Source organism: Acomys russatus, chromosome 25 (genome assembly GCF_903995435.1).
Source record: "Acomys russatus chromosome 25, mAcoRus1.1, whole genome shotgun sequence".
In the NCBI taxonomy this organism is placed as follows: domain Eukaryota; kingdom Metazoa; phylum Chordata; class Mammalia; order Rodentia; family Muridae; genus Acomys; species Acomys russatus.
The window spans coordinates 495,026-522,311 of record NC_067161.1 but is presented as its reverse complement, the minus strand read 5'-3'; the positions used below and the strand labels follow the sequence as shown (position 1 = coordinate 522,311).

General features: G+C 43.4%; 1 protein-coding gene across 1 annotated transcript in view; it reads right to left on the bottom strand.

The window, feature by feature from the left end:
- Window positions 1–27,286, bottom strand: part of Marf1 (meiosis regulator and mRNA stability factor 1) — a 45,137-nt gene that overhangs the window by 10,450 nt on the left and 7,401 nt on the right. The window contains exons 4-21 of the mRNA XM_051168333.1: window positions 26,665–26,839; window positions 25,230–25,456; window positions 23,252–23,369; window positions 22,239–22,411; window positions 19,058–19,483; window positions 18,711–18,865; window positions 18,468–18,623; window positions 17,159–17,348; window positions 15,831–16,009; window positions 14,487–14,567; window positions 11,496–11,732; window positions 11,292–11,411; window positions 10,570–10,745; window positions 6,062–6,282; window positions 5,218–5,360; window positions 4,974–5,107; window positions 3,529–3,731; window positions 2,449–2,676 (exon numbers count right to left, since the gene is read on the bottom strand). Of these exons, the coding sequence (XP_051024290.1) occupies window positions 2,449–2,676; window positions 3,529–3,731; window positions 4,974–5,107; window positions 5,218–5,360; window positions 6,062–6,282; window positions 10,570–10,745; window positions 11,292–11,411; window positions 11,496–11,732; window positions 14,487–14,567; window positions 15,831–16,009; window positions 17,159–17,348; window positions 18,468–18,623; window positions 18,711–18,865; window positions 19,058–19,483; window positions 22,239–22,411; window positions 23,252–23,369; window positions 25,230–25,456; window positions 26,665–26,839 (3,342 nt within the window). The remainder of the gene's footprint in view (window positions 1–2,448; window positions 2,677–3,528; window positions 3,732–4,973; window positions 5,108–5,217; window positions 5,361–6,061; window positions 6,283–10,569; window positions 10,746–11,291; window positions 11,412–11,495; window positions 11,733–14,486; window positions 14,568–15,830; window positions 16,010–17,158; window positions 17,349–18,467; window positions 18,624–18,710; window positions 18,866–19,057; window positions 19,484–22,238; window positions 22,412–23,251; window positions 23,370–25,229; window positions 25,457–26,664; window positions 26,840–27,286) is intronic.

Here is a 27,286-nt window from a genome sequence, read left to right as displayed (position 1 = left end):
AGTTAAGAACACTCACAGCTCTTCCAGAGGACCCAGGTTTAACTCCCAGCACCCACTTGGCAGCTCACAACTATCTATAACTCCAGTTCCAGGGATCTGACACCCTCAATACAGACATACATGTAGGCAAAAAACCAAACCAAGCAAAACAAAACAAAAAGAAACAAACAAAAAAAATGCCCCTATACATAAAAATAGTTAATTCAGTTGGACAGGACAAAGATCAAACTCAATGATAGGTGGGTTTATCATAAGACAATGTACTTTTTCTTTCCAGAATTTCCAACCCCTACTGACAGGCCAACATGAGACTTGTCTGGGCGGGCCAATCTTTCAGAATCCTGACCTGGAAAGGCTTAACTATTCTTCTCTTCTGTCTTTTCTTTCAGATGCGGCCAGAATCTAACTAAGCATGTGTTCCCTGGTGCTCTGGGCTTCCTTACACTTTCCGTAAAACTCCCCTCCCCAGCACGTGGCTGACCTCCACGCCAGCTTCTCAAATGGCACGGCTTCCCGTTCCCACCACCACTCCCTTCTCTTCAAGGCACTGGAAGATTTACAGCCTGCCTACCCGGGGTTTGTTTTTTAAAACTCTTAACAAGTGACCTCTAGCTTCCATTTTGAGTCTAAGATTTTTCATTAATGAGACTAAGAAGCCCAAGAAGAAACTCAAATTTCCCATTCTCAGGTATCAACACTAGCTCTGCCAGGACTCCTTAGGATTTCTGGTAATAGTCCTTGCCAGCCTTTTAATTACTTAACCAAAGGAGAATATGGATCTATTCCTGCACTCCTAGACAGTTCTGCTACCTTCAATCTCCTCCATTTTCTCTTAAGTCTCACACAGACTCCTTTCTTCACTTGGTTCTGTTTCTTCCCATCCCCAGTACTGAAGATGGAACCCAGAACTTTGCAAGCTGGGAAACCCTGACCACTGAGCTGTACTCCACCCTTTTTATTTTTAATTTAGAGATAGGACTTGTTCACCTGTCTAGGCTGGCCTTGAGCTTCAAATCTTCAGTCTCCTTAGGTCCTAGGATTACAGGCTACACTCCTGTAGCACCAAGGGGCCACTGGCTCACTGGTATTCCTATCAATTTAAGTTCTTTTGCCCCTAAGTCTTTCTGTTGTGGTTATCTGGCCAGCTCCCACCATGAGCCCAGCCATCAGCTTCTGGACCTACACCTGTCAGGCACACTCACAGTGGCCATCTCTACCATCCACCTGTGAGCATCAGCTCCCAAGTGCACAGCGCTCCTCCACACCCGACTCCACACGTCAGCCCTCCTCTGAGCTCTTCTATGTTAAACCTTGGCCCCTCTTTTCTGTAAACAGTTACCTTAACCTTCCTTTAATGGTAACATAGCATCCTTTCCTGGTGACAAATACCAGAATTAGTTTTATCAGATCCCACTGAACAGCCTCCATTCTTGTGAAAGATTAAGGCAGTCCCCCCTGCTGGTCCATCTCCCACCTCCTCCCTCCCCCCCCAGAAGCCCTTCTCTCCTGTATACTCATTTCCCAGAAGCCCTTCTTGCCTTTGTCTGCTTACTTCTCAGGTTATCCTTCTTTGGAACTTTCTAACACACCCAACCGCACGCAGCACCTGGACACCAGGCCAGCAGCTCATTGGCTCCCTTCATCCCATGTGATTAGCTGTGGCCCTCTCACAAGCAAGCTAGCCACAAGCTATGGCAAATCCTGCTGCTACTTCCCCTTGCTACCTCATTGCTCAGCCTACTGTAAGTGCTGTTCTCAGCAACAAGCCAGGTGCCTCCACCCACCTAAGGCTCATGGAATGCTACTGGCTCCTGACATGGCCCCTCCTCTAACCTATCAGTATATAACCAGATTTCCCCTGTGCCTCTGTGTGATGGTGCCACTTTCTGCTTCCCTTTCCATTTTCCCCCCTCCTGACAGTCTTTCCCTAGTCTTGTGTTATATAGGTCTGCAGATGTTCTGGAAACTGTCCAGCTGCTCTACCTATACATGGGAGGGTCAGCTCAGCACAGGAGAGCAAGGAGGAGGAGGGAGGTTGCCCTCTAAAGGGGATTTGCAAACCACAAGGGCAATTCTGACCTTGTGCTTGTTGTCAAGATGACTCCTAAATGAGTCAGGATCCATGGAAGATACATAATACAGTCTTCTAGGAATCTTGGAAATAAAGACTCTGGAAGGATTCAACTTCAGGCCAGCCTGGCTGAGATGACTATACCTGAGCACATGTACTTTAGGATAAAGTGACCTTGTCAGTTCAGAAAGGTGATAAAGATATAAAAGACCATAAATCTAAAGTGCAAGCCAAGCCTTCTTCTATTGTCTAGTAAGGTTTCAATGAGCAACAGCAAGCCACACAGGGTACACACCGAGAACTGCTGCACGCAGAGCACGCAGCAGCTCACACGGACCATGCCACACAGCCTGGGCAGTAGAAGGACACTGGCTTACCTTTACAACATGGCAGAGCTTCTGTGTCAAAGCTGAGACCGAGCTGACATCATAGTCTTGGAGACGAAATGTATATCCAAACGTCTTAGCATATTCTGTAAGTAGATCTGTCATCATAAGGCAGTTATCTTTTTGGGACCGCAGAAGCTTAACAAACTGGGCTGCTAGAGCTTTGAATCGCTCCACTTCAGTCAAAGTCAGGATTTTCTCTTCTCCACATTCTAACACCTTAAAAAACACATAGGGAGTAAGGAGGGGTTTGAACACATGATTGATTGTAGAATTAAATGGCATGGAAACCTACACATTGGTCACGTAAGATGGGAATGTGGTTTTGAAGGCATAGTTCTGTAAGATCAAAGAACTCTTCTCTCAGAGCTTAAACACACATGTAAGATGTTCCTTTTCCTGGCCGTATAAATTCTGTTATGTGTATTTTACAAAAATGAAGTTTCTTTTCTTTTCTTTTTTTTTTTTTTTTTTTTTGATTTTTTGAGACAAGGTTTCTCTGTGTAGCCTTGGCTGTCGTGGACTCACTTTGTAGACCAGGCTGGCCTCAAACTCACAGCGATGCACCTGCCTCTGCCTCCCGAGTGCTGGGACTAAAGGGGGGCGCCATCACCACTAGGCTACAAAAACAAAGGCTTAACAATACTTTTGGAGTAAAAATTAATGTTAGTAAAATTAAGAACAGAAACTCAACCCTGCTTGAAGAGCTTGGCACAATTACTCCCCTATCTCCAAGGGGGTTTGGGAAGCATTGTGCTGCTCAAAAAATATCCAGTCTAACATTTAAGCCATCTCATCCTATTTCCAGTGATTATCTAACACATGCTGAAGATTATTTTTGAGGTGGAGTCTTGATGTTTAACCCAGACTGGCTTCAATCACAGAATTCCTTCACCTCCACCTCATAAATTCTGGGATTACAGAGCAAATCACACATTTACCTAAATTTGCTAACAGGTCAACACAGTTTTGCTGACTAGAGGATTGCAGACTCATAACTAAGAACAGTAACAACAGCTCCCTATACACGGCTCAGAAAAACACTTAAAGTAGCAGCAGCTCTTCACTTACTTGTAAAATCTCAGGGATGGCTTCTAAAAGTTCAAGCAGCTTGGTAAACCCATAGTATGCAAGTTTGCACTGACGGCCAAAGTGGTGGTGGTAAGAGGGAATGAACTTGTTAAAGGGCATCCGGAAATGGGGCTGGTGGCGCAGCAGGTCCACAACATCCTTGGAGAACTGCTTTGTCCTTTCTATTTCATCCTGAGTTCGTTCTTTAAAAAATACAGCACCGTATAAATCAGGCTTACACCCACAGTATTTAGTACCAACCCTGCAGGGGCGCTGTCAGTTCTGTCCATGTGAACAAGACAGACACATGCTATTTCTGTGAAATCACACTTTTGAACATTCACGTGGTTTTTTGTTTAGCTATTTGATCTTTAGTTAAAAGTTGCTGGTAGTAATATTTGTATTTGGATGAAGGCTTGTCAATGTTGTTTTCATTTCCTTTGTACCAAAACTTGTGATACTAAATTTCTGTATTATCATTTAAAAAAGTGGCTGGCAGAAAAGAGTATCAGGCATCAAAAATTTAACAAAATAAAAGAGAAAAATATATAAACATTGATCTTCATTTCTATCTATTTTAAATTGACTGGGAGAGAATTAGGAAAAGATAGACACTACTTTGTTTTAACTCTGGAGGCCTGTGACCTCAGGACAGAGACCCTCTCACTGGTAACGGGCAGAATATGATAATTAACAAACCTATCTTCGTGTAGTGAACTACTACAACTGGAAAGATAAACGCCACCTTCCTCTGTGTTTGTTTTCTTCCAAAGTATGCATAGTGAAATAATTCTTAGAACTAAAACAGTCTGCATCAGATAACATGGACACTAGAAACCACTACACTAGCTTGAAAAGCATTTAATAAAATGCCAGATACAGTTTCTTCTCTCCTTTTGAGTAGATTCTTAAAAACCAGTGAGCTAGCTTTCTTTCTTTCTTTCTTTCTTTGTCCCCCCCTCCACCCCCAGACAAGGTTTCTCTGTGTAGCCTTGGCTGTACTGGGACTTGCTCTGTAGGCCAGGCTGACCTTGAACCCACAGCAACATCAGCTGGGATTACAGGTGCACAGCTGACCAGTGTGCTTCCTTACAGGGCACATAGCTTCCCTTCCTCTACAGAACACAGATTCTGCATACCAGACAGGTTTACAAGCTGCACTTCCCAAGAAACCACTAAGAACCATGGAAAGAGAGAGAAAAGAGCACCCCCTTAACACACACACACACACACACACACACACACACACACACACACACACACACTATTCTATGTAAAAGTAAACGGTGACTGACTAGGCTCGTGCTCACAATCCCAGCTCTTAGAAGACTGAGGTCAGAGTACTAGTAAAGTCAAGACCAGCCTGGGCTACACAGAGAAGTCAGTACTCAAAAGCACAATAAAAACAAAGGCACTAGTGAGGTAGACAACATCCGCCCACACACCTCTTTTTCGGATACCAATGACCATGTCATCATCTTGCTGGGACAAGCAGATGGTTGTGTCTGGGATCTCTGATATGATATCAGTCAATTCACAAACACCATACTCTGTGACATCCCAGTCCTTTGAGAAACACCTATGTTTTAAGATGGGAAATGGGCAAAGAATGAGTAAAATCGTTACCATAGTAATAAGCTTTACAAAAGACTGCTTTTTTTTTTTTTTTAAAGCTTCCATTCAACTCACCAATGATAAGCCTGTGAGAACTCTCTCACAATGACCTGCTTGCTGGCCTGGGACTTGAGAAGTTTTAGTAAATCCTGAGTAAAGCGCTTTACCTGGGCCCTATGAGTGAGGGTCAGCAGACGCTTGGAGCCCATTCCAAGAATCTGAAAAGGAAATGTTCTGATTACTTATACTATGAAGAACTCAAAAGATAATATGTTCTTGTGTCAGCCTTGTCTCTGCCTTTCTTGCTCTTGTTACTCTCAGATTATCTCTGTCAATATATAATGCTGGCAATTTAAAATGGACACAATTCAGCCTAGATGTCTGGGGCCAGGATCATTTAGCTGCTTGTTTTCAAAGTGCTGCTGTCTCAGAAGACCACAAGCACAAGAGGAAGAGCACATGTTCAATCTGGCTGACTGACAGCAACTCTACAAGGCAGCTAAAGGTTTTCAGATCTTTTTAAGAAGTGGGAAATATGAAAACGCTGTCTTCAGGGAAGTTATAGGTAGTCTAGATAGGATCCAATGCCCAGCGACTAATGTCTAACTCACAAAGGGTAGGTACCAACTGTGAGCATAATACTCCCTTGCAATAATGAGCATTATAGAGAACACTGCTGGAAAGCAGGTGCCAGCCCATAGACACTAGAAGGAAGATGGCCACTGGCCTCTAAGGAGTTCTTTCACGTTGGAAATTTGTAGTTTCCTCAAAACTTGAGAAGGCTCTTGCATTTTGAAGCAAGCCCTTACAGGAAGATTTTAGTTCAGAACGGCTTTCTGAGAAATGAGGTCATCATTCTGTGTGAGTATTTGGCTGTGGCAGCTGAAGTCAGGGAAGAACACTGCCTCATATCCTTTACCTGCAAAACGTGAGGCACAGCTTCTAGTAGTTCAATCAGCTTGGAATATCCATAATCTGAAACTCGGCATTGCTTTGCAAAATGGTGATGGTATGAAGGGATGAAATTGCTGATTTGTAGTATACAAGATGGTTGGTTCTTCAGTAAGTCAATGACTTCTCTACTGAACTGGATCAGCTGGGGATTACCCACAGGACTTTTAGAACGCAGAAGCCAAGGGTCTACAGAAGAAAAACAGAAACAAAACACATAAGACCTCAGGCATGACTTCATTGGCTGAAAGGCGATTTCCTGTTTTTAGCTTAGCATCCCTATGCAGCAACACAGGTGCCACAGAACAAAATAACCAGCCCATCTTACTACAGGCAGGGAAACCATTTGCCTTAATTCTCAAAAGGTGTCAAAAGGAAGCACAAAACACTCTAGGGCTATGCCAGAAGTGAAGATTAACAAGGACTTCCCAGACCACATTGGCTATATTTTTAGATCCATTTGTCACTTGGCCACGTGGATCATACTTTTTCCACAGACACAGTATAGATGGGCACTAGGAAGATAGCCCATGAGAATGGAATTAACCAATAATGGAGTTAAAATTTTACTCAGAAAGCCACGGGGAGCAGGATGGAAAATTGAGGCAGAAACAGATTTACCTACACACCTACTTTTTTAAGACAGGGTCTTGTTATATAGCCCTAGCAGGACTGGACCATCCTATGAAGAGCAAACTCACAGCAATCTTCCTGCCTCTGTCTCTTAAATGCTGTGATAAACAGATCTGCATCATCAGGTTTTTGTAGTCTCAAGTGTTTACAACACATAAAAAAAGCTTTAACAACAACAACAACAACAAAACAACAAATGGGTGTGCAGAGGTGGCTTAGTGGATAAGAGGACTCTTAACCAAAGGACCAGGGTTCAATTCCCATCAACCACATGGCAACTCACAACTGTTTGTAACTCCAGGTCCAGGGCTTCTAACACTCTTACACAGACATACATGCAGGCAAAACACCAATGAGCACATAAAAAAGAATTAAAAAAAGAAAAAAAGGCCTAAGTAGAGCTGGCATAATGACAAACAACAACAACAAAAAAAATGTCAGCATTGGGGCAGGGTAGGCTGAAGCAAGGGGGTCATGAACTCAAGACAAGCCTTGGTTATATACGTAAGACACTGTCTCCAACAGTAATAGTGATGACGACAACAACAACAACAACAAAACAACAAAAAGCAAAACGTTAAAAAACATCAGACAAAAACCTTTATAGAGAAGTACAAGGGATTTGTGGGTAGACTCAAAGCACAAGACAGAGGTTGGGAGTCTCCCATAGGCCCTGTGCAGCCCCAGACTGAGGGAGGAGAGGACGGGTAGGAAGGAACTGCTGACTCAGGCCAGGCTCTCAGATACCCTTCTAGCTTTAAACAGAGGTGCAAGCCGAAGGTACATTAGGGCCAAAGAGAAGTGAGTGTGTGTGTGTGGGGGGGGGGGCACTTGTGTATGCAAGAGATGGTTCTGTCCTTCCACCACATGGATCCCAGTGCTCAAAGTCAGCCTGTCAGGCTTCATGGCAGGTGTCCTTAGCATCTGGGGACTTTGAAGAGCGGAGGGGATACATAAGTGACCCCCAAAACTCTACCAGAGAACTTTTACTGCTGATAAACACCTTCAATAAAGTGGCTGAATACCAAATTAACTAAAAAAAAAAAAAAAATCAGTAGCCCTCTGTATACAAATAGGCTGAGAAAGAAACCAAGGAAACAGCACCCTTCACAAAAGTCACAAATTATATAAAATCTCTTGGTGTAACTCTAACCAGGCAAGTGAAAGACCTGTATGACAAGAACTTCAAGACTTTGAGGAAAGAAACTGAAGAAGAGATCATAAGATGGAAAGACCTCCCACGCTCACGAATCAGTAGGATTAACATAGCAAAATGGCTGTCTTACCAAAGGCAATCTACATATACAATGCAATTCCCATCAAAATTCCAGCACAATTTTTTACAGACCTTGAAAGAGCAACCATCAACTTCATATGGAAAAATAAAAGACCCAGGGTAGCTAAAACAATTCTGTGCAATAAAAGAACTTCTAGAGGTATCGTCCTCACTGATTTCAAGCTGCATGGTATTTGCATAAAAGCAGGTTGATGATTTTGACAAAGAGGCCAAAACCACACAGTGGAAAATAGAAAGCATCTTTAACAAATGGTGCTGGTCTAACTGGATATCTACTTGTAGAAAAATGCATACCTATCACCCTGCACAAAACTCAAGTCCAAGTGAATCAAAGATCATAACATAAAACCGGGTGCACTAAATCTATTAGAAGAGAAAGTGGGAAATAGCTATGAACTCATTGGCACAGGAGACAATTTTCTGAACAGAACACCAATAGCACTGGCTCTAAGATCAACAACTAATAAATGGGACCTCATGAAACTGAAGAGCTTCTGTAAGGCAAAGGCACTGTCAACAGGGCAAAACGGCACCTTACAGAATGGAAAAAGATTTTCACCAACCCTACATCTGACAAAAGGCTAATATCCAAAATAGATAGAATTCAAGAAAGTCAGGCATGGTGGTGCACTCCTCTAATGCCAGCACTCAGGAGGCAAAGGCAGGTGGATCGCTGTGAGTTTAAGGCCAGCCTGGTACAAAGTGAGTCTAGAACAGCCAAGGCTACACAGAGAAACCATGTCTTGAAAAACAAAATGAAACAAAACAAAAAAAGGGGTGGGGGGTACAGAGCTAAACAGAAAATGGCCAAGAAATATAGAAGTGCTCAACATCCTTAGTCATCAGGGAAATGCAAATCAAAACATCTCTGAGATTCCATCCTACACTCATCAGAAAGGCTAAGATTAAAAACCTCAAGTGACAGCACATGCTGGGGAGGAGGGGAGCAAGGGGAATACTCCTCTACCTGCAGGTGGGAATGCAAATTTGTACAGCTACTTTAGAAATCAATCTGGACATTTCTTAGAGAACTGAAAGTAGATCTACCTTGAGACCCAGCTACTTCACTCCTGGGCATATACCCAAAAGACGCTCTACCATACAAGAAGAAGATGCACTTAGTCAACTATGTTCATAGCAGCTTTGTTCATAATAGTCAGAAACTGGACTAACCTAGATATCCCTCAACCGAAGAATGGAGAAAAAAAACTATGGTACATTTACACAATGAAATACCACTCAGCTTTTAAAAATAAAGATATGCAATTTGCAGGCAAATGGATGGAATCAGAAAAGATCATCCTGAGTGAGGTAACCCAGACACAGAAAGACAGGTATGGCATATACTGACTCGTAAGTGGATACTAGCCATAATATATAGGATAACCATGCTACAACCACAGACCCAAAGAAGCCAAGATGGGCGGCCAAGGGAGGATGCTTGAATCTCATGAAGAAGTAGAAGTTGAATTTCATCTGAAGTAGATGGGGGGGGGGGGGGGAAAGCTGTGTGGGAGTGGGGACAGTGATCAGATGTGGGGAGAGTCGGGGAGGGGGTACCGGGAGAACAAAAATCAGTGGAATCATCTATGGGACAGGGAAATCCTCAGGGATTCTATGGGGATGACCCTAGCTGAGATCCCTAACAGTGGGGGATATGGAGCCTGAAGTTGCCTCCTCCTGTAGCCAGGTGGGACTTCCAGTAGAAGGAAGGACACCACCCTACTCATAAAAGCTTTGTCCCAAATCTGTCCTGCCTACAAGAAGTGTAGGGATAAGGACGGAGCAGAGATTGAGGGAATGGTCATCCAATAAATGGCCCAACTCTGACACTATTGATGATACCCTGCTATGCTTGTAGACAGGAGGAGCCTAGCACAACTGTCTTCTGAGAGATTTCATCCAGCAGTTGATGGCAACAGATGCAGAGATCCAGAGCTAAGCAACAGGGTAAGCTCGGAAAGTCTTGTGGAAGAGTGGGAAGAATGACAGAAGGAGCCAGAGGGTCAAGGACAGCACGAAAAGACGTACAGAGTAAACTAACATGGGCCCGTGGGGGCTCACAGAGGCTGAACCACCAACCAAAGAACTTGCATGGGCTCTAGATCCCTTACACATATGTAACAGATGTGCAGCATGGCTATCATGTGGGCCCTCTAACAGTGGTAGTAGGGGATATCTCTGACTCCATTGTCTGCCTTTGGATCCCTTTCCCCTAGCTGGGCTGCCTTGTCTGGCCTCAGTGGGAGAAGATGCTCTAAGTCCTTCTGTGACTTGAGGTACCAGGGTGGGTTGGTTCCCCTTAGGGGCCTCCCCTTCTCTGAGGAGAGGAGGAAATGGGGGAGGAGGAGAAGAGAGGCTCGAAGGTAGGCCTGAGAAGAAAGGAGGGAGGGGGCTAGGATCAGGTTTTAATGTGACAAAAACAAAACCAAAAAAGATTAGAGGAGACACTTGGTGAAAATGGTGCTGCTGTTTGAAATCAAAGCCTGGCCTTCCTGTAGATGGCTGGGAGCTTAGGGCTGAATCCCTGACACTGGCCCACCTACCAGTGTTGGGAGGCGGGGGCTTGTTGTGAATCCACCTCACTACTTTGACGCCATTCTGAGCAGTGGCAATGTTCACTCCTGGAATGCAGGTGATGAAGTGCTCTAAGGGGACACCCCTGTGGCTGTCTTGTGTAATTTCTAGGCCACCAAATTCCGCAGCATAGCAATCTGGAAAGCTGAAGGGACAAAAGGTTAAGTGAAAATAATGAAAAGGGCATTGCAGGCTGAAGAGCAGGTTTTAACCATGTATCTGTTGAGAAGTAACCGCTGTAGTACTGCCATTGTGACACAGTCTAATGAAGAGCTCCAGAAATCCCCAGGCAGTGTTCAGCAGGGAGTGAGATAAAGCACTTTGGATTGTCAGAGCCACCAAGTTTGGAGCTGGCCTTTGTCCACGGCCCAGAGTAGTTCAATGTACTCTAATGTATGATTTTCTTTACAGCCTTGGAACCTGAACACAGGTGAAAAGATGCATTTTCCTGGCACCTGTGCAGGTTTCAATTTAGATGCATCTCTTTGGCAAAAAAACAAACTATCCTCATGTTTATGTTTGTGAAATTCAACATATAGCCAGTTTCTTGTTGAAATACTGAGTGCATGAATCCATTCCTCAGAGCTTCACCCTAGGACAGAGCCCTCTTTCTAATCCTTGGTTCCATCAGTAGGCAAACTGCAGAAATGACCCTACCAGCACTCTACTCCCAAAGGCTACCATGGCTCACCTTAGCAAAGGCACCGTGCCCTCGTGGGTCTGGAGAAGACTATGAACTTGAGGTGCAAAGACTTTCAAAGAAAGAACCACAAACGGAATCTTGTAAGAGTCTGGATCAAACTCATGTTCACTGCAGGAAAGAGAGTAAACAGTGAGCTGACTTCTCAGGAGTGGACAGCATTCCCCGCTCACTCTCTGGAGCGCATCAATGTACCTGAAGTCCTTATTAGAGCAGTGCTGCCTGCAGACAGGTTCGTGATACTCCAACTCTTCAAACAGAACTGGGCTGCAGTTTGTGGAGGAGCCATCATGTGACTGGGAAGTGCCCAGGGGGCTCTGGCGGGCCTGGCTACTTGGTAAGAGACACACCAGCCGCCCATTTCCCTGTTCACGGATTGCAATTGTGTCTGTTAATTTATATAAATCAGACACATTTAACTTGTGTCCATACCTAAGAACAGAAAAGAGGTGCTGGCTTAGAATGTTTTTCTTTGATTATATAGAAACACCTGACCTGTTTACTAAAGGAACACAGAATGGCTTCCCCATCTCTCCATGAGTAAAATCAAACTACTGACTGAGCTCATTTACTCCTGAAGTCATACAGCCAGGCAACAGCAGAACTATCCCTTGGTAGCCCCTTCCCATGGCAGTGTCTTCCTTCGCCTATGTGTCTGGGATGGGAATGCTCTCAACATGTGTCACCTCCAACCACTGCCCTTTAAGTGTACACTCCTTTAGAGAGATGTTCTCACCCACACTGACCTGCACTGTGGAGCGCTGTCCTCTGTACCTGGACTCCTCAACCCTGACTTGGACCTGCTATAGTTGGAGCATAAAAGCCCAGGCTCTGGATGTAGACAGACTTGAGTTCACATCCTGACTCTACTTCAGCCTTTATAACCTTAGTTAAGATACACAAGCAGTTTGAGTCTCAATTTTGTGGTCTTTAAAATGCTGTGATAACTTGTATCTCATAGTGCTGAGTGAGGACTGAGTGCAATCAGGCCTGGGTGGGGCTTGGCCTGGGTATTGGCAATTCCTTCCTACCTCTCCAGGTTCCATTCCCAGTGCCCTACAGCCATCCTTGGGGTCTCCCCACATGAGGAGATAAGCATTTTCTCTGTGCTCTCATTGTTGGTCTTAAACTCTCATTTTCTTTAGAGTAAAAATAATTGATCTCAGGATTGATCTCTACTCAGGTTCTAATCCCCTTCCTTCCTGGCTCTATGTCCCTAGTCATCCCCAAACCTCATCCTGTTTCCTCAGCCCCCTAAGATTTCCCAATGTCTGGCATGTTATCTTTCCTACTTACCCTTATCTCTGGGACCTTGTTTGCTTTCCTGGCCTTCTATCCAATTCTACCTCCCTCTCACCTCTTCTGGCCGTATCTGCTTCCCTGCTCATCAGAAATAACGCCTCTTCAGCAAATAGCCATTACTTTCACAACCAACATCTCACTCAGAGCCTCTAGAATGCACTCTAACTCTCTATAGCGACTCCAACGATGCCCTAGAACTTTTATGTCCAAAACCAAGACCCAGGCCTGTGCTTCCCACTCGAGCTTCTTGCTCCTGTTTCCCATCTGTCCTACAATGCTCTCAACCAGATGCCTTCTACCTTTTACCCTGCCAGCTTGCTTCCTACCCAACACCAGTCATCGGTTCCTGTTCCACAGGCACTTGAATTTCCTTTTTCTTTTTAAAAAAAAGTATTTGATGTGTATATATGTTTTGCCTACGTGTATATCTGTGCACCACACATGTGTAGTGCCCTTGGAGGTCAGAAGAAGACATCAGATCCACTGGAGAAAGAATTATAGGTGGGTGAGCTAGGAATTGAATCTGGGTCCCCTGCAAGAGCAGGCAGTGTCACTCTTAACTGCTGAGTCATCATCTCTCTAGCCCACCGATTCTCCACCTTTCTCATGCTGTGACCCTTAACAGTTCCTCATGTTGTGGTGAGCCCCAACCATAAAGTTATTTTGGCTACTACTTTACAACTAATTTTGCTACTGTTATGAATAGCAATGTGGATATCTGGTATGTGACCTTGGTAAAAGGGTCATTCAACCCCCAAAGGGGTCACTACATAAAAGTTGAGAACCTCTGCTCTAGCCCGCCCACCCCACCCCCCACCCCCCCTCTCTCTCTCTCTCCTGCCTGTGGATCTTGATATAAACCCTCAAGCTCCTTCTCCAGCACCATGTCTGCCTGGTGCCACCATGCTTTTACTATGACAATAGACTAAACCTCTAAGACAGTCAGGCCCAGTGTCTATCTTCCTGCTGCCCATGGGTCTGGATATAGAATTCTCAGCTACTTCTCCAGCACCACAACTACCTGTAAGCCACCGTGATGACAACAAACAATCTCTGAAACTGTAAGCTGTTGGGGTTGGTCTAGTGCTACGTATTCTAATGCTAATTACTGGCTCCCAAGATCTGGTTGTTGTCCAGACATTCTAACATACACTGGTATTTGTGTAAACTTTGCTGAAGCCTGTAACTGGGCAGAAGAGAAGTAGGCAGTGCTTAGGTTCCTGGGCTTGGGGTCTCAGAGGGACCAGGAGGCCAGGAGGAGGAGAGAGAGTTAGAAGACATAGCAGGAGGAGAGGAAGCCAGAGAGAAGAAAGTCACCATGGGGCAATATGGACCATGAGCATGTGGCCATGAAGGCTGGCCTGATAGAACAGAAGAGCCCAGACAGGAACAATTAAGGCAAGTAATTTAGGGTGTGTAGCTGGGAATAGCAAAATAGCCTAGAGGGTTAATACCTGCCCAGTCATGGTGTACGCCACTACACCCGGCTAAGCTTTTACAATTCTAAAAGGTCTCTGTCTCAATTATATGGAAACTAGCTGGGGTAGAGGAGCCCTCTAGAGTCTAACAGCCAATTCTACAACAGTAAGCCAGCCCCAGTTCAATGCTTTCCTTTTTTTTTTTTTTTTAAATGTTTTCCTTTATAAGATTTGCCGTTGTCATAGCAACAAAACCTTAAGATAGGAACTCAAGTCTAAATTTGCTTAAAAAAAAAAAAAAGGTATTAGATTCAAACTTCCAATCTGAACAGCACTGTCTCTGTTTTGTTCTTTCCCTGGTGAGAAGTTCTTAAGGCTGAGTATTATAGTTTTGTTTTGTTTTTTTTGTTTTTGCATAGAAGTCACCAATTACCACTGCATCAATGGAACAATAAACAAAACTTACTTCTTTTCATAGATGTCTATTAATTTAAAGAGAGGCAAACAACAGGCAGGAGCATCCTGAAGAATAGCCACTGTTTCTGCACTGTAGGACAAAATCCATGAGTTAGAGGACAGACTACTCCCATATATTACTGTGTGTGTCTGTGTGTTAAAGATGTATTTATTATGTATACAGTGTTCTACCTGCATGTACACCTGCACGCCAGAAGAGGGAATTAGATCACACTATAAATGGTTGTGAGCCACCATGTGGTTGCTGGGAATTAAACTCAGAACCTCTGGAAGAGCAGGCAGTGCTCTTAACCTCTGACCTATCTCTTCAGCCCCTGTGTGTGTGTGTGTGTGTGTGTGTGTGTGTGTGTGTACTTCCCAAGTATATTTTTTTAAAGGTTCATAAAACTAACACAAAATGCAAGCAAAGTAAACTTACTAGTTTTTGATACATTAGAGTTTACTTTTCAGAAAAGTTAAAGGAAAATCAAAAGGTTTAAGGACAAGCCATGAAAACTAATCAAGTAATTCCTTGGGATTCAGTAACAGGAAGTCCACATGGGCTTTCCTGGGGACAGGAGGATGGGGAGAGAGACACTGGGTTAACTCAGAGCGAAGGAAAACAGTCTGAATTATCTTTTGTCATGTGTGGCTTATATGTTAGATATATGGGACTGGGATTTCTGCATGTGACTGGACATGTAATTGCATACAGTATCATCTTTACCACTCTTTACAAAAAAGGTACTAAAAACAAACAAGCCTAACTAGAAAGGGCGAATAGTCTGGAGCCACAGAATAGAAGGTTTTCTCCATTTTGCTGAACTTCCCCAAGCACTGCAAAAAGCTGAGTATTATTTTTATTCTAAGAAAAAACAACAAACAAAAAACACCCACAACTTTAAATACTAGTCAAGTAGAAATATTCCAAAACTCAGTGAATCTTACTTTACTAGCTCCTCACAGCAGTTGAGCCAAAGCAGCATGAAGACTTGCTCTGAACAGTCCAAGAGCTCACACTGACTCAGTCATCAGGGAGGCTGCATGAGGACTTTACCCTTCTAGTGAAGAATTCTGCATTTTACTACAGAGACCTGCTAGTCTTGGGACCTGTTTTGGGTATGCAGTATGTTCCTTCACTCTCAAAGGCCTGCCAAATTCAAGCTGTGTTTGGCTTTTGCTTAATGACTTGAACAAAAGCCAGAGGGTAGATTTCAAACCCTATCATTTAACAATAACCACACTGCATAGAGGATGAAGGGGAATGTGATAAAAATCTATTTTTATTATTTCCCAAAGTGTCTGTGTGTCGACTGTTATATGCTAAGTGAATGGCTTGGATGCTGTTTTATACCTTAGTAAGGAGAGTGACTTGTTGGCAGCGCCTGTGGAGAGTGAGACCAGGATCTTCTTGCTGCCAATTCTGTGCCTGTGGAGGCTGTTCACGGCACAGACTGCTTCGTGCAGGTTGCCCATCTGGACAATGGCCTTGAGCTGGTAATCGGTATGGGGACTGAGCTCAACACTCTTCACCTACAACAGGACAAAGTAAAACAGAGCACTACCAGTATCTATCTAGAGTCTGTCAACTTCCAAAGTGAGAGTAAACTGTTGAACAATATGCTAGCAGATGTCAGAGCCTGCACAGAGTAACTTGTCTGAATAAAGTGCTACACGTGACCAGAGTGTAGATGATCTTCAAAGGAGCTAGTCAGTCTGCCTTTTTGCTCTTGCACATGCCACGCTCAGAGGCAGGCTCAGAAAACTTCTCTGCAAGTTCTATGAAAGGTGCATTTTTTCATAAACTGCATCTTAACACTGGGGTGGGTACATTGAGAAGTAGCCACTACTACTTTAGACTAGTGGTTCTCAACCTGTGGGCAGCAAACCCTTTGGGGGTGGGATGGGGTCATATAACCCTTTCACAGAGTGTCGTATCAGATATCCTGCATATCAGATACTTACATTATAATTCATAACAGCAAAATTAGTTATGAAAGAGCAACAATGGTTGGCGGGTCATCATAGCATGAGGAACTGTATTAAAGGGTCAGCCTTAGGAAAGTTGAGAGTCACTACTTTAGACTTTCTGTATTTCTGCATGTAGCTTTTAGTGAGTCCCTCTGCCTATGACATGCACTTCTCATGGCTAGCTTCATTTTCTCTGGGGTGAGGTCCTAAAAACTATGAGTTCTACATTTCTTCTAACGCAGATAAGGGAAAAGAAGTTCAAACTTGCCCAGTCCTACCCATGTGTCCAATTAGGCCCTGTGGCACTGAACTGCACCAAGGGTGAAACAACAAGAACAAGAGTTGGGGGGCAGGGTATGACAGCTGGAGAAACAGCTCAACAGTTAAGAGCTTATGCTACTCTTCAAAGCATCCATATTAGGCAGCTTAAAACCTCCTGAAACTTCAGCTCCAAGATATCTGGACACCTCTGGCCTCCAAGGGCACCCACACACATACTCACACAAAGATACACATAAACCCACATAATTAATTTTAAAGTAAGTCTTTTTAAAAATTGAAAGAGTGAAGCTGAGTGGCTTCTGTCTTTAATATCAATTGGAAAGCTGAGGCAGGACTCTCACATGTCTGAAGTTAAAGAGTTGAGATCTTGTCTTGATAATACCATCCACTCCCAAAAATCCAAACCAATTACCCAAACAACAAGAGTACCTGGCCATGCTTGGAAAAGGCTTCCTGGAGGAGCTGCTGTAGCTCCTTCCGGGACAGCCTGTAGTCCACATTGCTGACCTGGATGTCAACACCATTTGCAAATGGTTCTGTGCAGTCGGCACCACTGCTGGGATTGGCAACGTTGAAAGCAAGTGGTGAGCCTCTGTTTAAAAGGTTTGGAGACATACTCCTGCAGAAAACACACAAGACATGAACCATCCTATGCACTGAGGTTCTGCCATTCTGGTTTTGTCTGGAGTGAATAAAAAACCCCCCCCAAAAAAACCAAACCAAAACAAACCAAAAAACCTCCCTATTTGACTTTGCAATTAGTTTCACCTTAAACCTATGCTGATTTAGGTTTAATGTCTAAAGAACTATGAGTGGACCTCAGTAAAAAAAATTATCCAATATCAAATGTTATTTCACAGAAATATTTAAAGCAAAAAGGGACAAAATTTAGGAAGCCTTGCTGAATTGAAATTCCACTCTCTCCATTTTAGTCTTACAAATGTAGTCTACAATGTTTATGTAAATTTTTAGCTTCCTCTGACTTAAAAGGCCTAGTATAATACATAAGGCAGGATCTGGTGTCAACTGTTACTTGAAATTATTTATTTCCTTTCTGCAGTGATTTAATTTTTTAATTTTTTAAGACAGAGTCTCAGTATTTAGCTCTTGCTGTCCTGAAATTTATTGTGCAGACGTAGCTGGACTCGATCTCATAGAGACTTAAGACCCTTGTCTCCCAAGTGCTGGGATCAAAGGCATGTGACACTATGTTTGGCTTTTGCAGTGTGAGAACCGGCCTTTTGGCAGCCCCATCTGCCAAGTCTCACAAAGTGGGTTCCCAGCAGCCTCCTACAAAGTGTCATATTAAGAGCAGCCAATGCACACTTCATTTCAGCTTCCCTGAACACAAAGAGTGCAAGATGCTGTTTGTTTAGCTGGTAGTTTTTATTCAAGGTCTTGCGAAGTTACACAGGCTGGCCTTGAACTCACTACATAACCCAGCCTCATGATCCTCCCAAATGGTGGGACTACAGGCATGCACCACCACACCTGGTCATAAGGACATCTTAATGTCCTTCCCTGTTGACATGGACTTACCTAGATTTCCAAATGGAGGAAGGAACAATGGAGGAAAGCATTGCCTCTGAATGAATGTCAGCTATGGTAACCTGAAGGGAGAGCCTGGCAGTGAGAGATGGCAGACCTGTCTCTCCCTCTGTACTGTCTCAATAACTAACACAGTAGCCTACAGCCTTCCTGTTACGTTTCACCCTACTGGCGAGAAAGTTGGACTTACCTTGGAGACCAAGACTGAGAGGTGAGCAGAGGGCTGCCTTGCCGTGAGGCAATCAGCTTACTGAATGCTGACGGGTAGCTCACTTGGAAGACAGTCTCCTCTCTCTCCTTCTCTACAGGACAGCTGGTCACATTCTGGGAACCGAGGTTCTCTTTTCTAACGGGAGGGAGAATTGGAAGGTAGTGTCATAGGTCTCACGTAGTTTCATAGAAGCAGCTATCAAGAAAGAAAGACCAGACATACTTCTGATTGCTTCTGTAGAGTGGCTCCGTCACACCTGTGTTCAAGGTGGGCACTGAAGTGCTTGCGCTGCTATTGGGCAGTACTGCCAGCCTCCCATGGCCTTGCTGGTGGTCACTGTTTCTGCTGCCGGTCTTTGATTCCATTCGGCACAACTCCTTTAAAGACACAAGTGCAGTGGCCTTAAGCCTAAGTACCTCAGATGGGACAGATTCGAAACGAAGAGTAAAGTGAATGAGGCTTAGCAAAACCCAAAGTAAGAGGATACAACAAGAGGCAGCAGGCACAGCACACACAGGAAGAAAGCAAACCTGCCGCAGACTTCAACAAGCAAGAGATGTCAAAAGTACCTGTAAACTTTTAATGTTTGTGGGTTTTGTAGCAGATCCAGAATTTGCCTGCAATCCTTTCCCAGGCATGGCTTTGGCACTGGGTGACTGTTCACTTGTGTCTTTGATGAAGCACAATTTTGTGTTCTTAACTTTTTTGGGAGACTTCACTTTATCGGCAATTACATTTGAATTCTTGGCTTCAAAGAATTCTCTGTGTTTTGGAGTAAAGGACACAACGATCCTGTTACCAAAGACATCTTCATTTTCCATGCGCTTCTGGGCCCGCTCCGCACTGTCCTGGCTTATGAAGCGGAGAACTGCGCTGCAGCCTGTGATACTCAGCACTTTGCCACCACAGTTATCAGACAGGCGCCTGAGCCTGTTGCTGATGCTCTTGCCATCTTTATTTGCTGGTAGGTTATAAACGTAGAGCAGAGTGTGGCACTGTAAGCACAGGAAAAGTGTTACATCAGGTTCTGTCTAAAGTGCACATTCAATTTCAAAACAAGAACATGGGCTGTCTCCACTCAGCTAACGCACAGAAAGGGAGAGGGCAAATCTCTTCAGTATAATGTGGCTTCCACAGATGTAATGAGTGATCATGTTTCTATACAATGTCCAGAAAAGACTAGCCTAGACACTGGTGACTAGATGCCTGGGACGAGAAGGGATCATCACTGACTGGCAGACACCACATGGAAACCATTTCAAACTGCAGGTACAACTCAGTAAATATAAAAAACTAGTTAAGTGCATAGGTCAGACAACAGCATGTTACTTCTGTGGTTAGAACCAGATAACCTGCAATGTATGTGTCAAGAAACAGAACAGCCAAGATGCTAGGAGAAGGGAGAGAACTGTGGGGAGTGCTAAAGCTGGGAGCCACAAAAAACGTTCACGGTCAACAGCAAAAGAAAACGAGATTTGAAAAAAAAAAGGGGGGGGCAACTATAGGCAGATAGTACTTTTCACCTATTGCACAGGCAAACACTGTAAAGAGACACCTGTACTTCTCATCGATAAGAGTAGGAATCAATATTGCTTTCTTGGAGAACAAGTAAGACCTTGCCCGGGACTTCTGACCAAAGCCACCACAGCTGAGAATGCAAAAAAACTGAGTAGAAACATGTATCCAGTAACAGGCAGACTGCTTAAACAAAGCAATGGTCAGCCACAGGCATGCTGTCAGCCAGTATTCCTTTTTGTTTGTTTTATTTTGTTTTTCCAAGACAGGCAGGGTTTCTCTTTATAACCCTGGCTGTCCTGGAACTCTCTCTTTGGCCCAGGCTAACCTAAAACTTAAAGATCTGTTGCCTCTGCCTCCCGAGTGCTGGAATTAAAAGCATGTGACATCACTGCCTAGCTTGGCACTCAGCATTCAAATGGCTAAAAATATGGGCGATTCATACCAATATTTTACATGGACATAGAAATGTACCCAAGTTATGATACTAAGTTAAAAAAAGAGATTTGACTTTAAAATTTTTTCTTTCCTTCTTTTTCTTTTTTTAAAAACATTTGGAAAACAATGCTTAACTGTAAACAGTGGTCCCCTTAGGTAGGACTGTGTGCATTTGTGCTCTACATGTTGTTTTTGTTTTTACACTGACATTATTTCTGTATTGAAAACTTACTTTTTACTTGGGTTTTGTCAACCAACCATCAACAAAATCTCACTCTTCCTGTGACACCTGCCAACTCAAAACCCAGGCAAAGCTAACACAAAGCTGAAGGGCTGGACTGAGGAACAGGAAAGAAAAACTGTGCCGTTACCACTCTACTAAATGAGAAAGCATCCCACATGGACAAGCTCTCTGCCAAAATATCACGACTGATTTAATGGCATTTACAGTTAGAGAGCACAAGACAGATATGGAAGACAAGGCAGGTAATACAGCTGCAGCCACAGGTCTCCACAGTCTGCAACCTCCAACTGTGGATTGTCCCTCACATAGTTTTGACTATGGCAGAAGCTGGGCTTGCTGGCACCTAGGACTAGCAGGTGGGCTGGAAGATCTGAGCTTAGCCTCTGCTCTGCTGTCAACCTGCTTCCTCCCTAAGCACTAACTTCTACCTCCCGTGAGAACACTGGATGCTCTGGTGGGACAGGACTATCCAACCGAGGTTGTCCTGGAACTTTTGATACCCTGCTCCTAACTTCTACATGCTGAGATTACAGGTATATGTCACAGTATGGGTTGCACAGGATCATTTATAAAGTACACCTGCCAACTGTAAAGTTATTAAATTATATATTTAAAATGGATTTACTGTACAAGACTGTCATCCTCCTGGAACACCTACACTAGAGGGCCTTTCTATCACTGTTAGAATTTCTTTCAGAGTTACACATGCATTCCCAAACATGTACAAATAGACACATGGCTCAACACTGTGGCAATCACCCTTATTCCAAATCAATTCTAACAGAATGATAACAGAATTCTAACAGAATGCTGCTCCTGGGAATGTGCTTACACTCTCCTAGTATGTATGACCTATAACATCCAATGGCACCCATGCATGACAAGAAAAACACTGCAAAAAGCAGTCTCTACGGCCTGCTGCAGCTTAGGGAAAAAAAAAAGTACCTAAGAGATTCACAATTGCTCTGTTTATCTGAAGGCAGACACACAAGCGTGTAAACTCTTGCTATGCTTTCTACCCATAATACCTGGGAGCAAAACAATAATTCTTCCTCCACTGTTTCATCCATATGATACAAAGTACCTCTAGCCTTGGGGGCAATGGTTAGTGAGGTAAACCCAAAGCTGGTTCTCTAGACAAGTTTGAAAACCATTAAAGAAAACTCATCTGAAGTAGGTGTGGTGGTGCATGCCTTTAATCCCAGCACTCAGGAGACAGAGGCAGGCAGATTGCTTGAGTTTGAGGCCAGCCTGGTTTATCTACAAAGTGAGTCCAAAATGGCCAAGGCTACACAGAGAAACCCTGTCTCAAAAAACCAAAAAAAAAAAAAAAAAAAAAAAAAAAAAAAAAAAAAAAAAAAGAAAGAAAAGAAAACTCATCTGTATCTGTTCAAGACAAGAATGTGAGGTTTCCAAGGTTATTTCAAACTCTGATCCACCTCTTACAAAGAAACGTACCCCTAGCCCTGGTGACCCCTTACCAAGGGTGGTGTGGTCCCTCAGTCTCCAAACTCTACCACAGAAAACAGAAAAAGCAGCGGAAACCTACTCACAGGGATCTTCAGCGGTAACCTGGGAGGCAGATCAGAAATGAACTCCTCAAATCTGATCAACTCGTTAGCGTGGTGTAACAAGGCTTCAGAGGCCTGGTTTTTATGCACCAAAATGATGTAGAAGCCATGCCTGTGCCGCAGATCACTGAGCTCCAGTGCAAAATTGACATCAGCTGAAAGAAGAGACAAATATTAGAAACACTCAATAGAGACAGCCCTGGATGGTTAGTGGCATGACCAAGCAGACAGGCAGGACTGCCTTAGACTCAGCTACTCTCCCCTTTTTGATTGGAACACATTTTCCTGTGAAGAGGTAACATGACAGGACAATCATATCACACACCCAAGACATAGCTTCCTTCTAATATAACAAGAAGTAGGTATTAACACGTTGGGGAAATGAAAATCTGAAAAATATTCATCTTGCATTTTTAAGTTATAATTATGAGCCGGGCATAGCACACACCTTTAATCCCAGTACTCGGGGAGGCAGAGGCAGGTGAATCTCTGTGAATTCAAGGCCAGCCTTGTCTACAAAGTGAGTCCAGGACAGCTAATGCCACACAGAGAAACCCTGTCTCGAAAAACCAAAACCAACCAACCAAGAACAGCAACAACAATAACAACAACAAAAACCCCAAAAAATTGAGGGAGAGAAAATACTTACCCCTACCCAAAGCAAACCATTTTATTAAATAAACTGGCCCTCCAATAACTCATGGAGAACATCTAAAAATTCCAACTCTTTTTCTTCTCTCTTAATGTTTTTCTATCAAGTGCTTACTATGTAGCCCAAGCTGGCCCTCACTTACGAGCCTCCTGCCTTGGCCTCCTACACGCTGGGATTATAGGGATAAGCCACCACACCAGGCTGTAGGCTCAGCTGTTTCCCTCAACAGTTGTCAACAATCATCACTACATGCCCTGTTTTCACCTCTCTACGATTCTTGTACATTTCTGATAATTCTCGTGCAATGAGTGTGGCTGAAACTAGCAGACGCTTTGACACTTACTTGACACAAGAACCACAGTAGCTGGAGCAGTGTGCGTATTTGCGAACCTTCGCAGGCTCTGGCGGAGTTTATCATCAGCAGCATTCTTTGCAGTAGCATTTATGTGAGCAACGGTTACCTGTGGCCATTATAAAAGGGTCATTGAACAGGAACTAGGGTTAGAAAACTGCCACATACTTAGCCCACAATTTTTTAAACAAGGTCTCACTGTGTAACCCAGGCTAGCCTTAAATTCTTGGACCCTCCTGTCTCAGCCTCCAGAATGCTGGGATTACAGAAATGCTCCGCCTGGCCCCTAGTGGATAACACACAAGGGAAGAAGCTCTTCGAGTATTATTGTTGGGAATGAGACAGTTATAACTGGATCTCAGTAGTTTCAGAACTAGTCCTCCACACAAAAAGTGGAGAAATTAGTGTCCCAAGTCTCGTTTCTAATTGCTTTTGAACTTCTTTTATCCCCCTGTAGAAAAAAAGTAGGAAAAGAAAATCAAATTCCAAGTCACCAAGCTTCCCATAATACATCTTGGCCACAATCTGCAAATGGTAAGGTTAAGGTACACTGTGGGATTGCATTTTACCACCTGTGTCGTCTACTGTCTGATCCCTACAGGATCTGGGGCTGCATGACAGATGGAAGAGGGAATAACATCCCCGTGGAAGCCAAAAACACTGACTCCTGTTAAGACTATTACACGTAAACAAAGCTGTCTCCAGTTTGTGTAAGTATATGTATCATAGATATGCAATATAGATATAATATATATATATATTTGTATGTTGTACATAAATATATAATTCTATGCAAAAATATGAAATGCCAATGGCATTATTTACCTAAGAGTCAAAACATTTGGATTCTATCTTTAGCTTTGAGGTCAGCCTGACTTGATTTAAACTTAGTTCTTAATGCTGAATGTAGTGTGGTTCATGCTTTAATCTCAGCACTCAGGAGACAGAGATTGGCAGATCTGTGAGTTCAAGGCTAGCCTTACCTACATACCAAATTCTAGGCCAGCCAGAGCTATCTGGTGAGACTTTGTCTCTAAATACATAATTACTCTAATTCTTTCATTTATTGGCAACACAATAAGAAAGTGGTTTCTTAGAGCCTCAATTTCAACTGTAAATTGCAAATACTACATCCATTCTGTATGTTCGGCTCAGACAGAGAGCAGAAATGAAGCCAAACCAGACAGCATACGCAGCCACTACAGCACAGAGCATCAGGGTACAAGCAGAGTTATTGAAAGATCAAATGCTTAAATTTCAGCATCCTAGGAAAAACTGTGTGTGCCTTTCCTCATTTGAAAACAAAAACAATAACATCACTAACTCAATCTGGATTTGGGATTTTAAACAAAACAACCCAAGTAATAACATGTACTTATTCTGCTACCACAGCTGATTAGCTTGGTTTTTTTGGAGACAAGTTTTCTCTTTGTAGCCTTGGCTGTCCTGGACTCCATTTGCAGACCAGGCTAGCCTCTCCCTCCCAGAGTGCTGGGATTACAGGTGTACACCACTGTGGCCGGCTCAGATAAACATTTTTTAAAATTTCATTACTTTCAAATTTTCTTATGTGTGTTCGTATGTGGGTATGTCTATGTACCACATGTGTGCCTGGCACCTGCAGAGGCCAGAAGAGGATATAGGATGCCTGGAACTGAAGTTAGCCACCACGTGGGTTCTAGGGACTGAACTTCAGTCCCCTGGAAGAACAGTCGGTGCTTTTAACTGCTGAGCCACTGCTCTGGATCCAGGAGATTACATATATTAAAAAGCAAGCCAGGCGTGGTGGCGCACGCCTTTACTTCCAGCACTTGGGAGGCAGAGGCAGGCAAATCGCTGTGAGTTCGAGGCCAGCCTGGTCTACAAAGCAAGTCCAGGGCAGCCAAGGCTACTCAGAGAAACCCTGTCTCAAAAACCAAACCAAAACAAAACAAAATAAAACCTTTAAAAAAACCAGAAATTCTTTTACCTGGCAATTATTCAGCTCTTGAATAACTTCCTTGTTTTCTTTACTGATGTCGCACACACAGATAAACTCTGCTTCTCTGTGTCCTCTAAAAAATTTTTCACGGATTCTCTGTACAACAGTTGTTGCTGACCGGCCAGAGGGAACGGAGCAGTTTTCAATATCCCAGAAAACTCCAATGGGGGGGAGGGTCTCCAGCACCTGTCCAGTGACTGCCACTTCTGGTGACCCTAAGAAATGTTAATACTTCCAGTTACACAAAGTGTAAAAGAAACAGCAAGCTAAAATACAATAGGTAACTACCCATCATTCTATAACAGAAACACCGAGTTATTGCTTGCTATTAAGTTTAAGAATACTAACTTCACTGGCTAGCGCAATAAAAAACCAGAGATATATTGAGACCACGCCTATATTTTTAGTAGCAACAAACCTACAAATCAATGGTGCCATGCCCACAACAACTCTTAAGTTTCAGTGTGACTGCATCTCCTGCTGACCCATGGTGCTTCTCCAACGACTACCAGAAACTGAGTGGATGCTCAAGTCCCTGGACCCGCTTCCACCTCAGTGCAGGCCTGGCTTCCTGGTGCATATGGAAGAGCACTGAAGAGACCACAAATTGAAACTGGCATTGCTTCTTACTTTAAACTACTCTGATACATCATGAACATCTGGTTTAACCTTTCAGAGATGTTTTCTTCAATAAAATATTGCAGTTACCAATTTTTAGGGAAATAATTTTGATTGTGAACTCTCAGGTTTGAAATACTATTAATAATCAGGCACTACAGCTGGGTGGTGGTGGCACACGCCTTTAGTCCCAGCACTTGGGAGGCACAGGCAGATGGATTTCTGTGAGTTTGAGGTCAGCCTGGTTGACAAAGCAAGTTCAAGGACAGCCAGGGCTACATAGAAAGACCCTGTCTCAAAAAAAGAAAGAAAAGACACAACCTAAGTGAGCCCAAGTCTCTTACAGCACTGAAGCTGTGTAATACAATCCCCATCGTCCTATACAGACTCTGGTCTCACATAGCCTCAGGCTATAAACAGAGGGAAAGGAAGGCTCACATACACTTCAAAACGCAAAGGCACCCTTAGAATCACAAGGGGATTTTTACAGGCAGTTAAATACATTTGTGTCAGATGCTGAAAACAACTCAAACGGAGGCTGTAAAGGTGTTTCAGTAGACAAGAACACTTGCTGCTCTTGCAGAGGTTCAGTTCCTACCGCACACATGGTAGCTGACAATCGCTGTATTCCAGTTCCAGGGGATGCGGTGGCCTCTTTTGACCTTCGCAAGTACCAGGCTCACATACAGTACACTTACATACATGCATGCAAAATATTCATATGCATAATATAAAAATAAATAGCCTTAAAAAAAAAGAAAGAGACAATTTAAATGCAATTTTTATGCTACACCAAGTTATTTACCAAATTTTGAAGCAGCTTTGCCTAGACTGGTTGCCAACAACAATGAGGTCTCCTTCTCCATCCCTTTTGTTCCACAGCCATTACACAGAGGGATAGCTCGGGGTGCAGGCTGAGTACTTGGAGGTGGTATATTTGGCCAGATTTTAGCAGCATCAATTATACTATTTCTTGCTGGCTGTTTTAACATTTTTTAAAAAGGAGGACATTTTAGATACATCAGTACAGAACCTAGATTCATATACAACTGAAAACATCATTCTAAGAATTTTACCTTCCTACCTGGTAATCTCTGATAAAGTGCATTTTCATATAATCTTTATGAGAATGACCAGCTACCAATCCACAGTCTCATCTCAAGAAGCAACTTGAAATGATCAGGAACCTGCTAAAATGCTTAGTCCTTTCCAATCTGGGACATGCATCTGCTATGAAGGAGATCTTACATGCACCTTCTATAAATGGCAGGAAAGCATTCCTTTGAACACTAGTGTGACTGAGGCCAAGTTTCAAGGTCCTCATATTACAAAAAGATAATGTATAGTTACTGTCCTGCTATGAACAGCCCCATGTATAAGCTGAGTGTAAGTTGTAAGAAGGCGACTAAGTGCATCCTAGAGAAGGG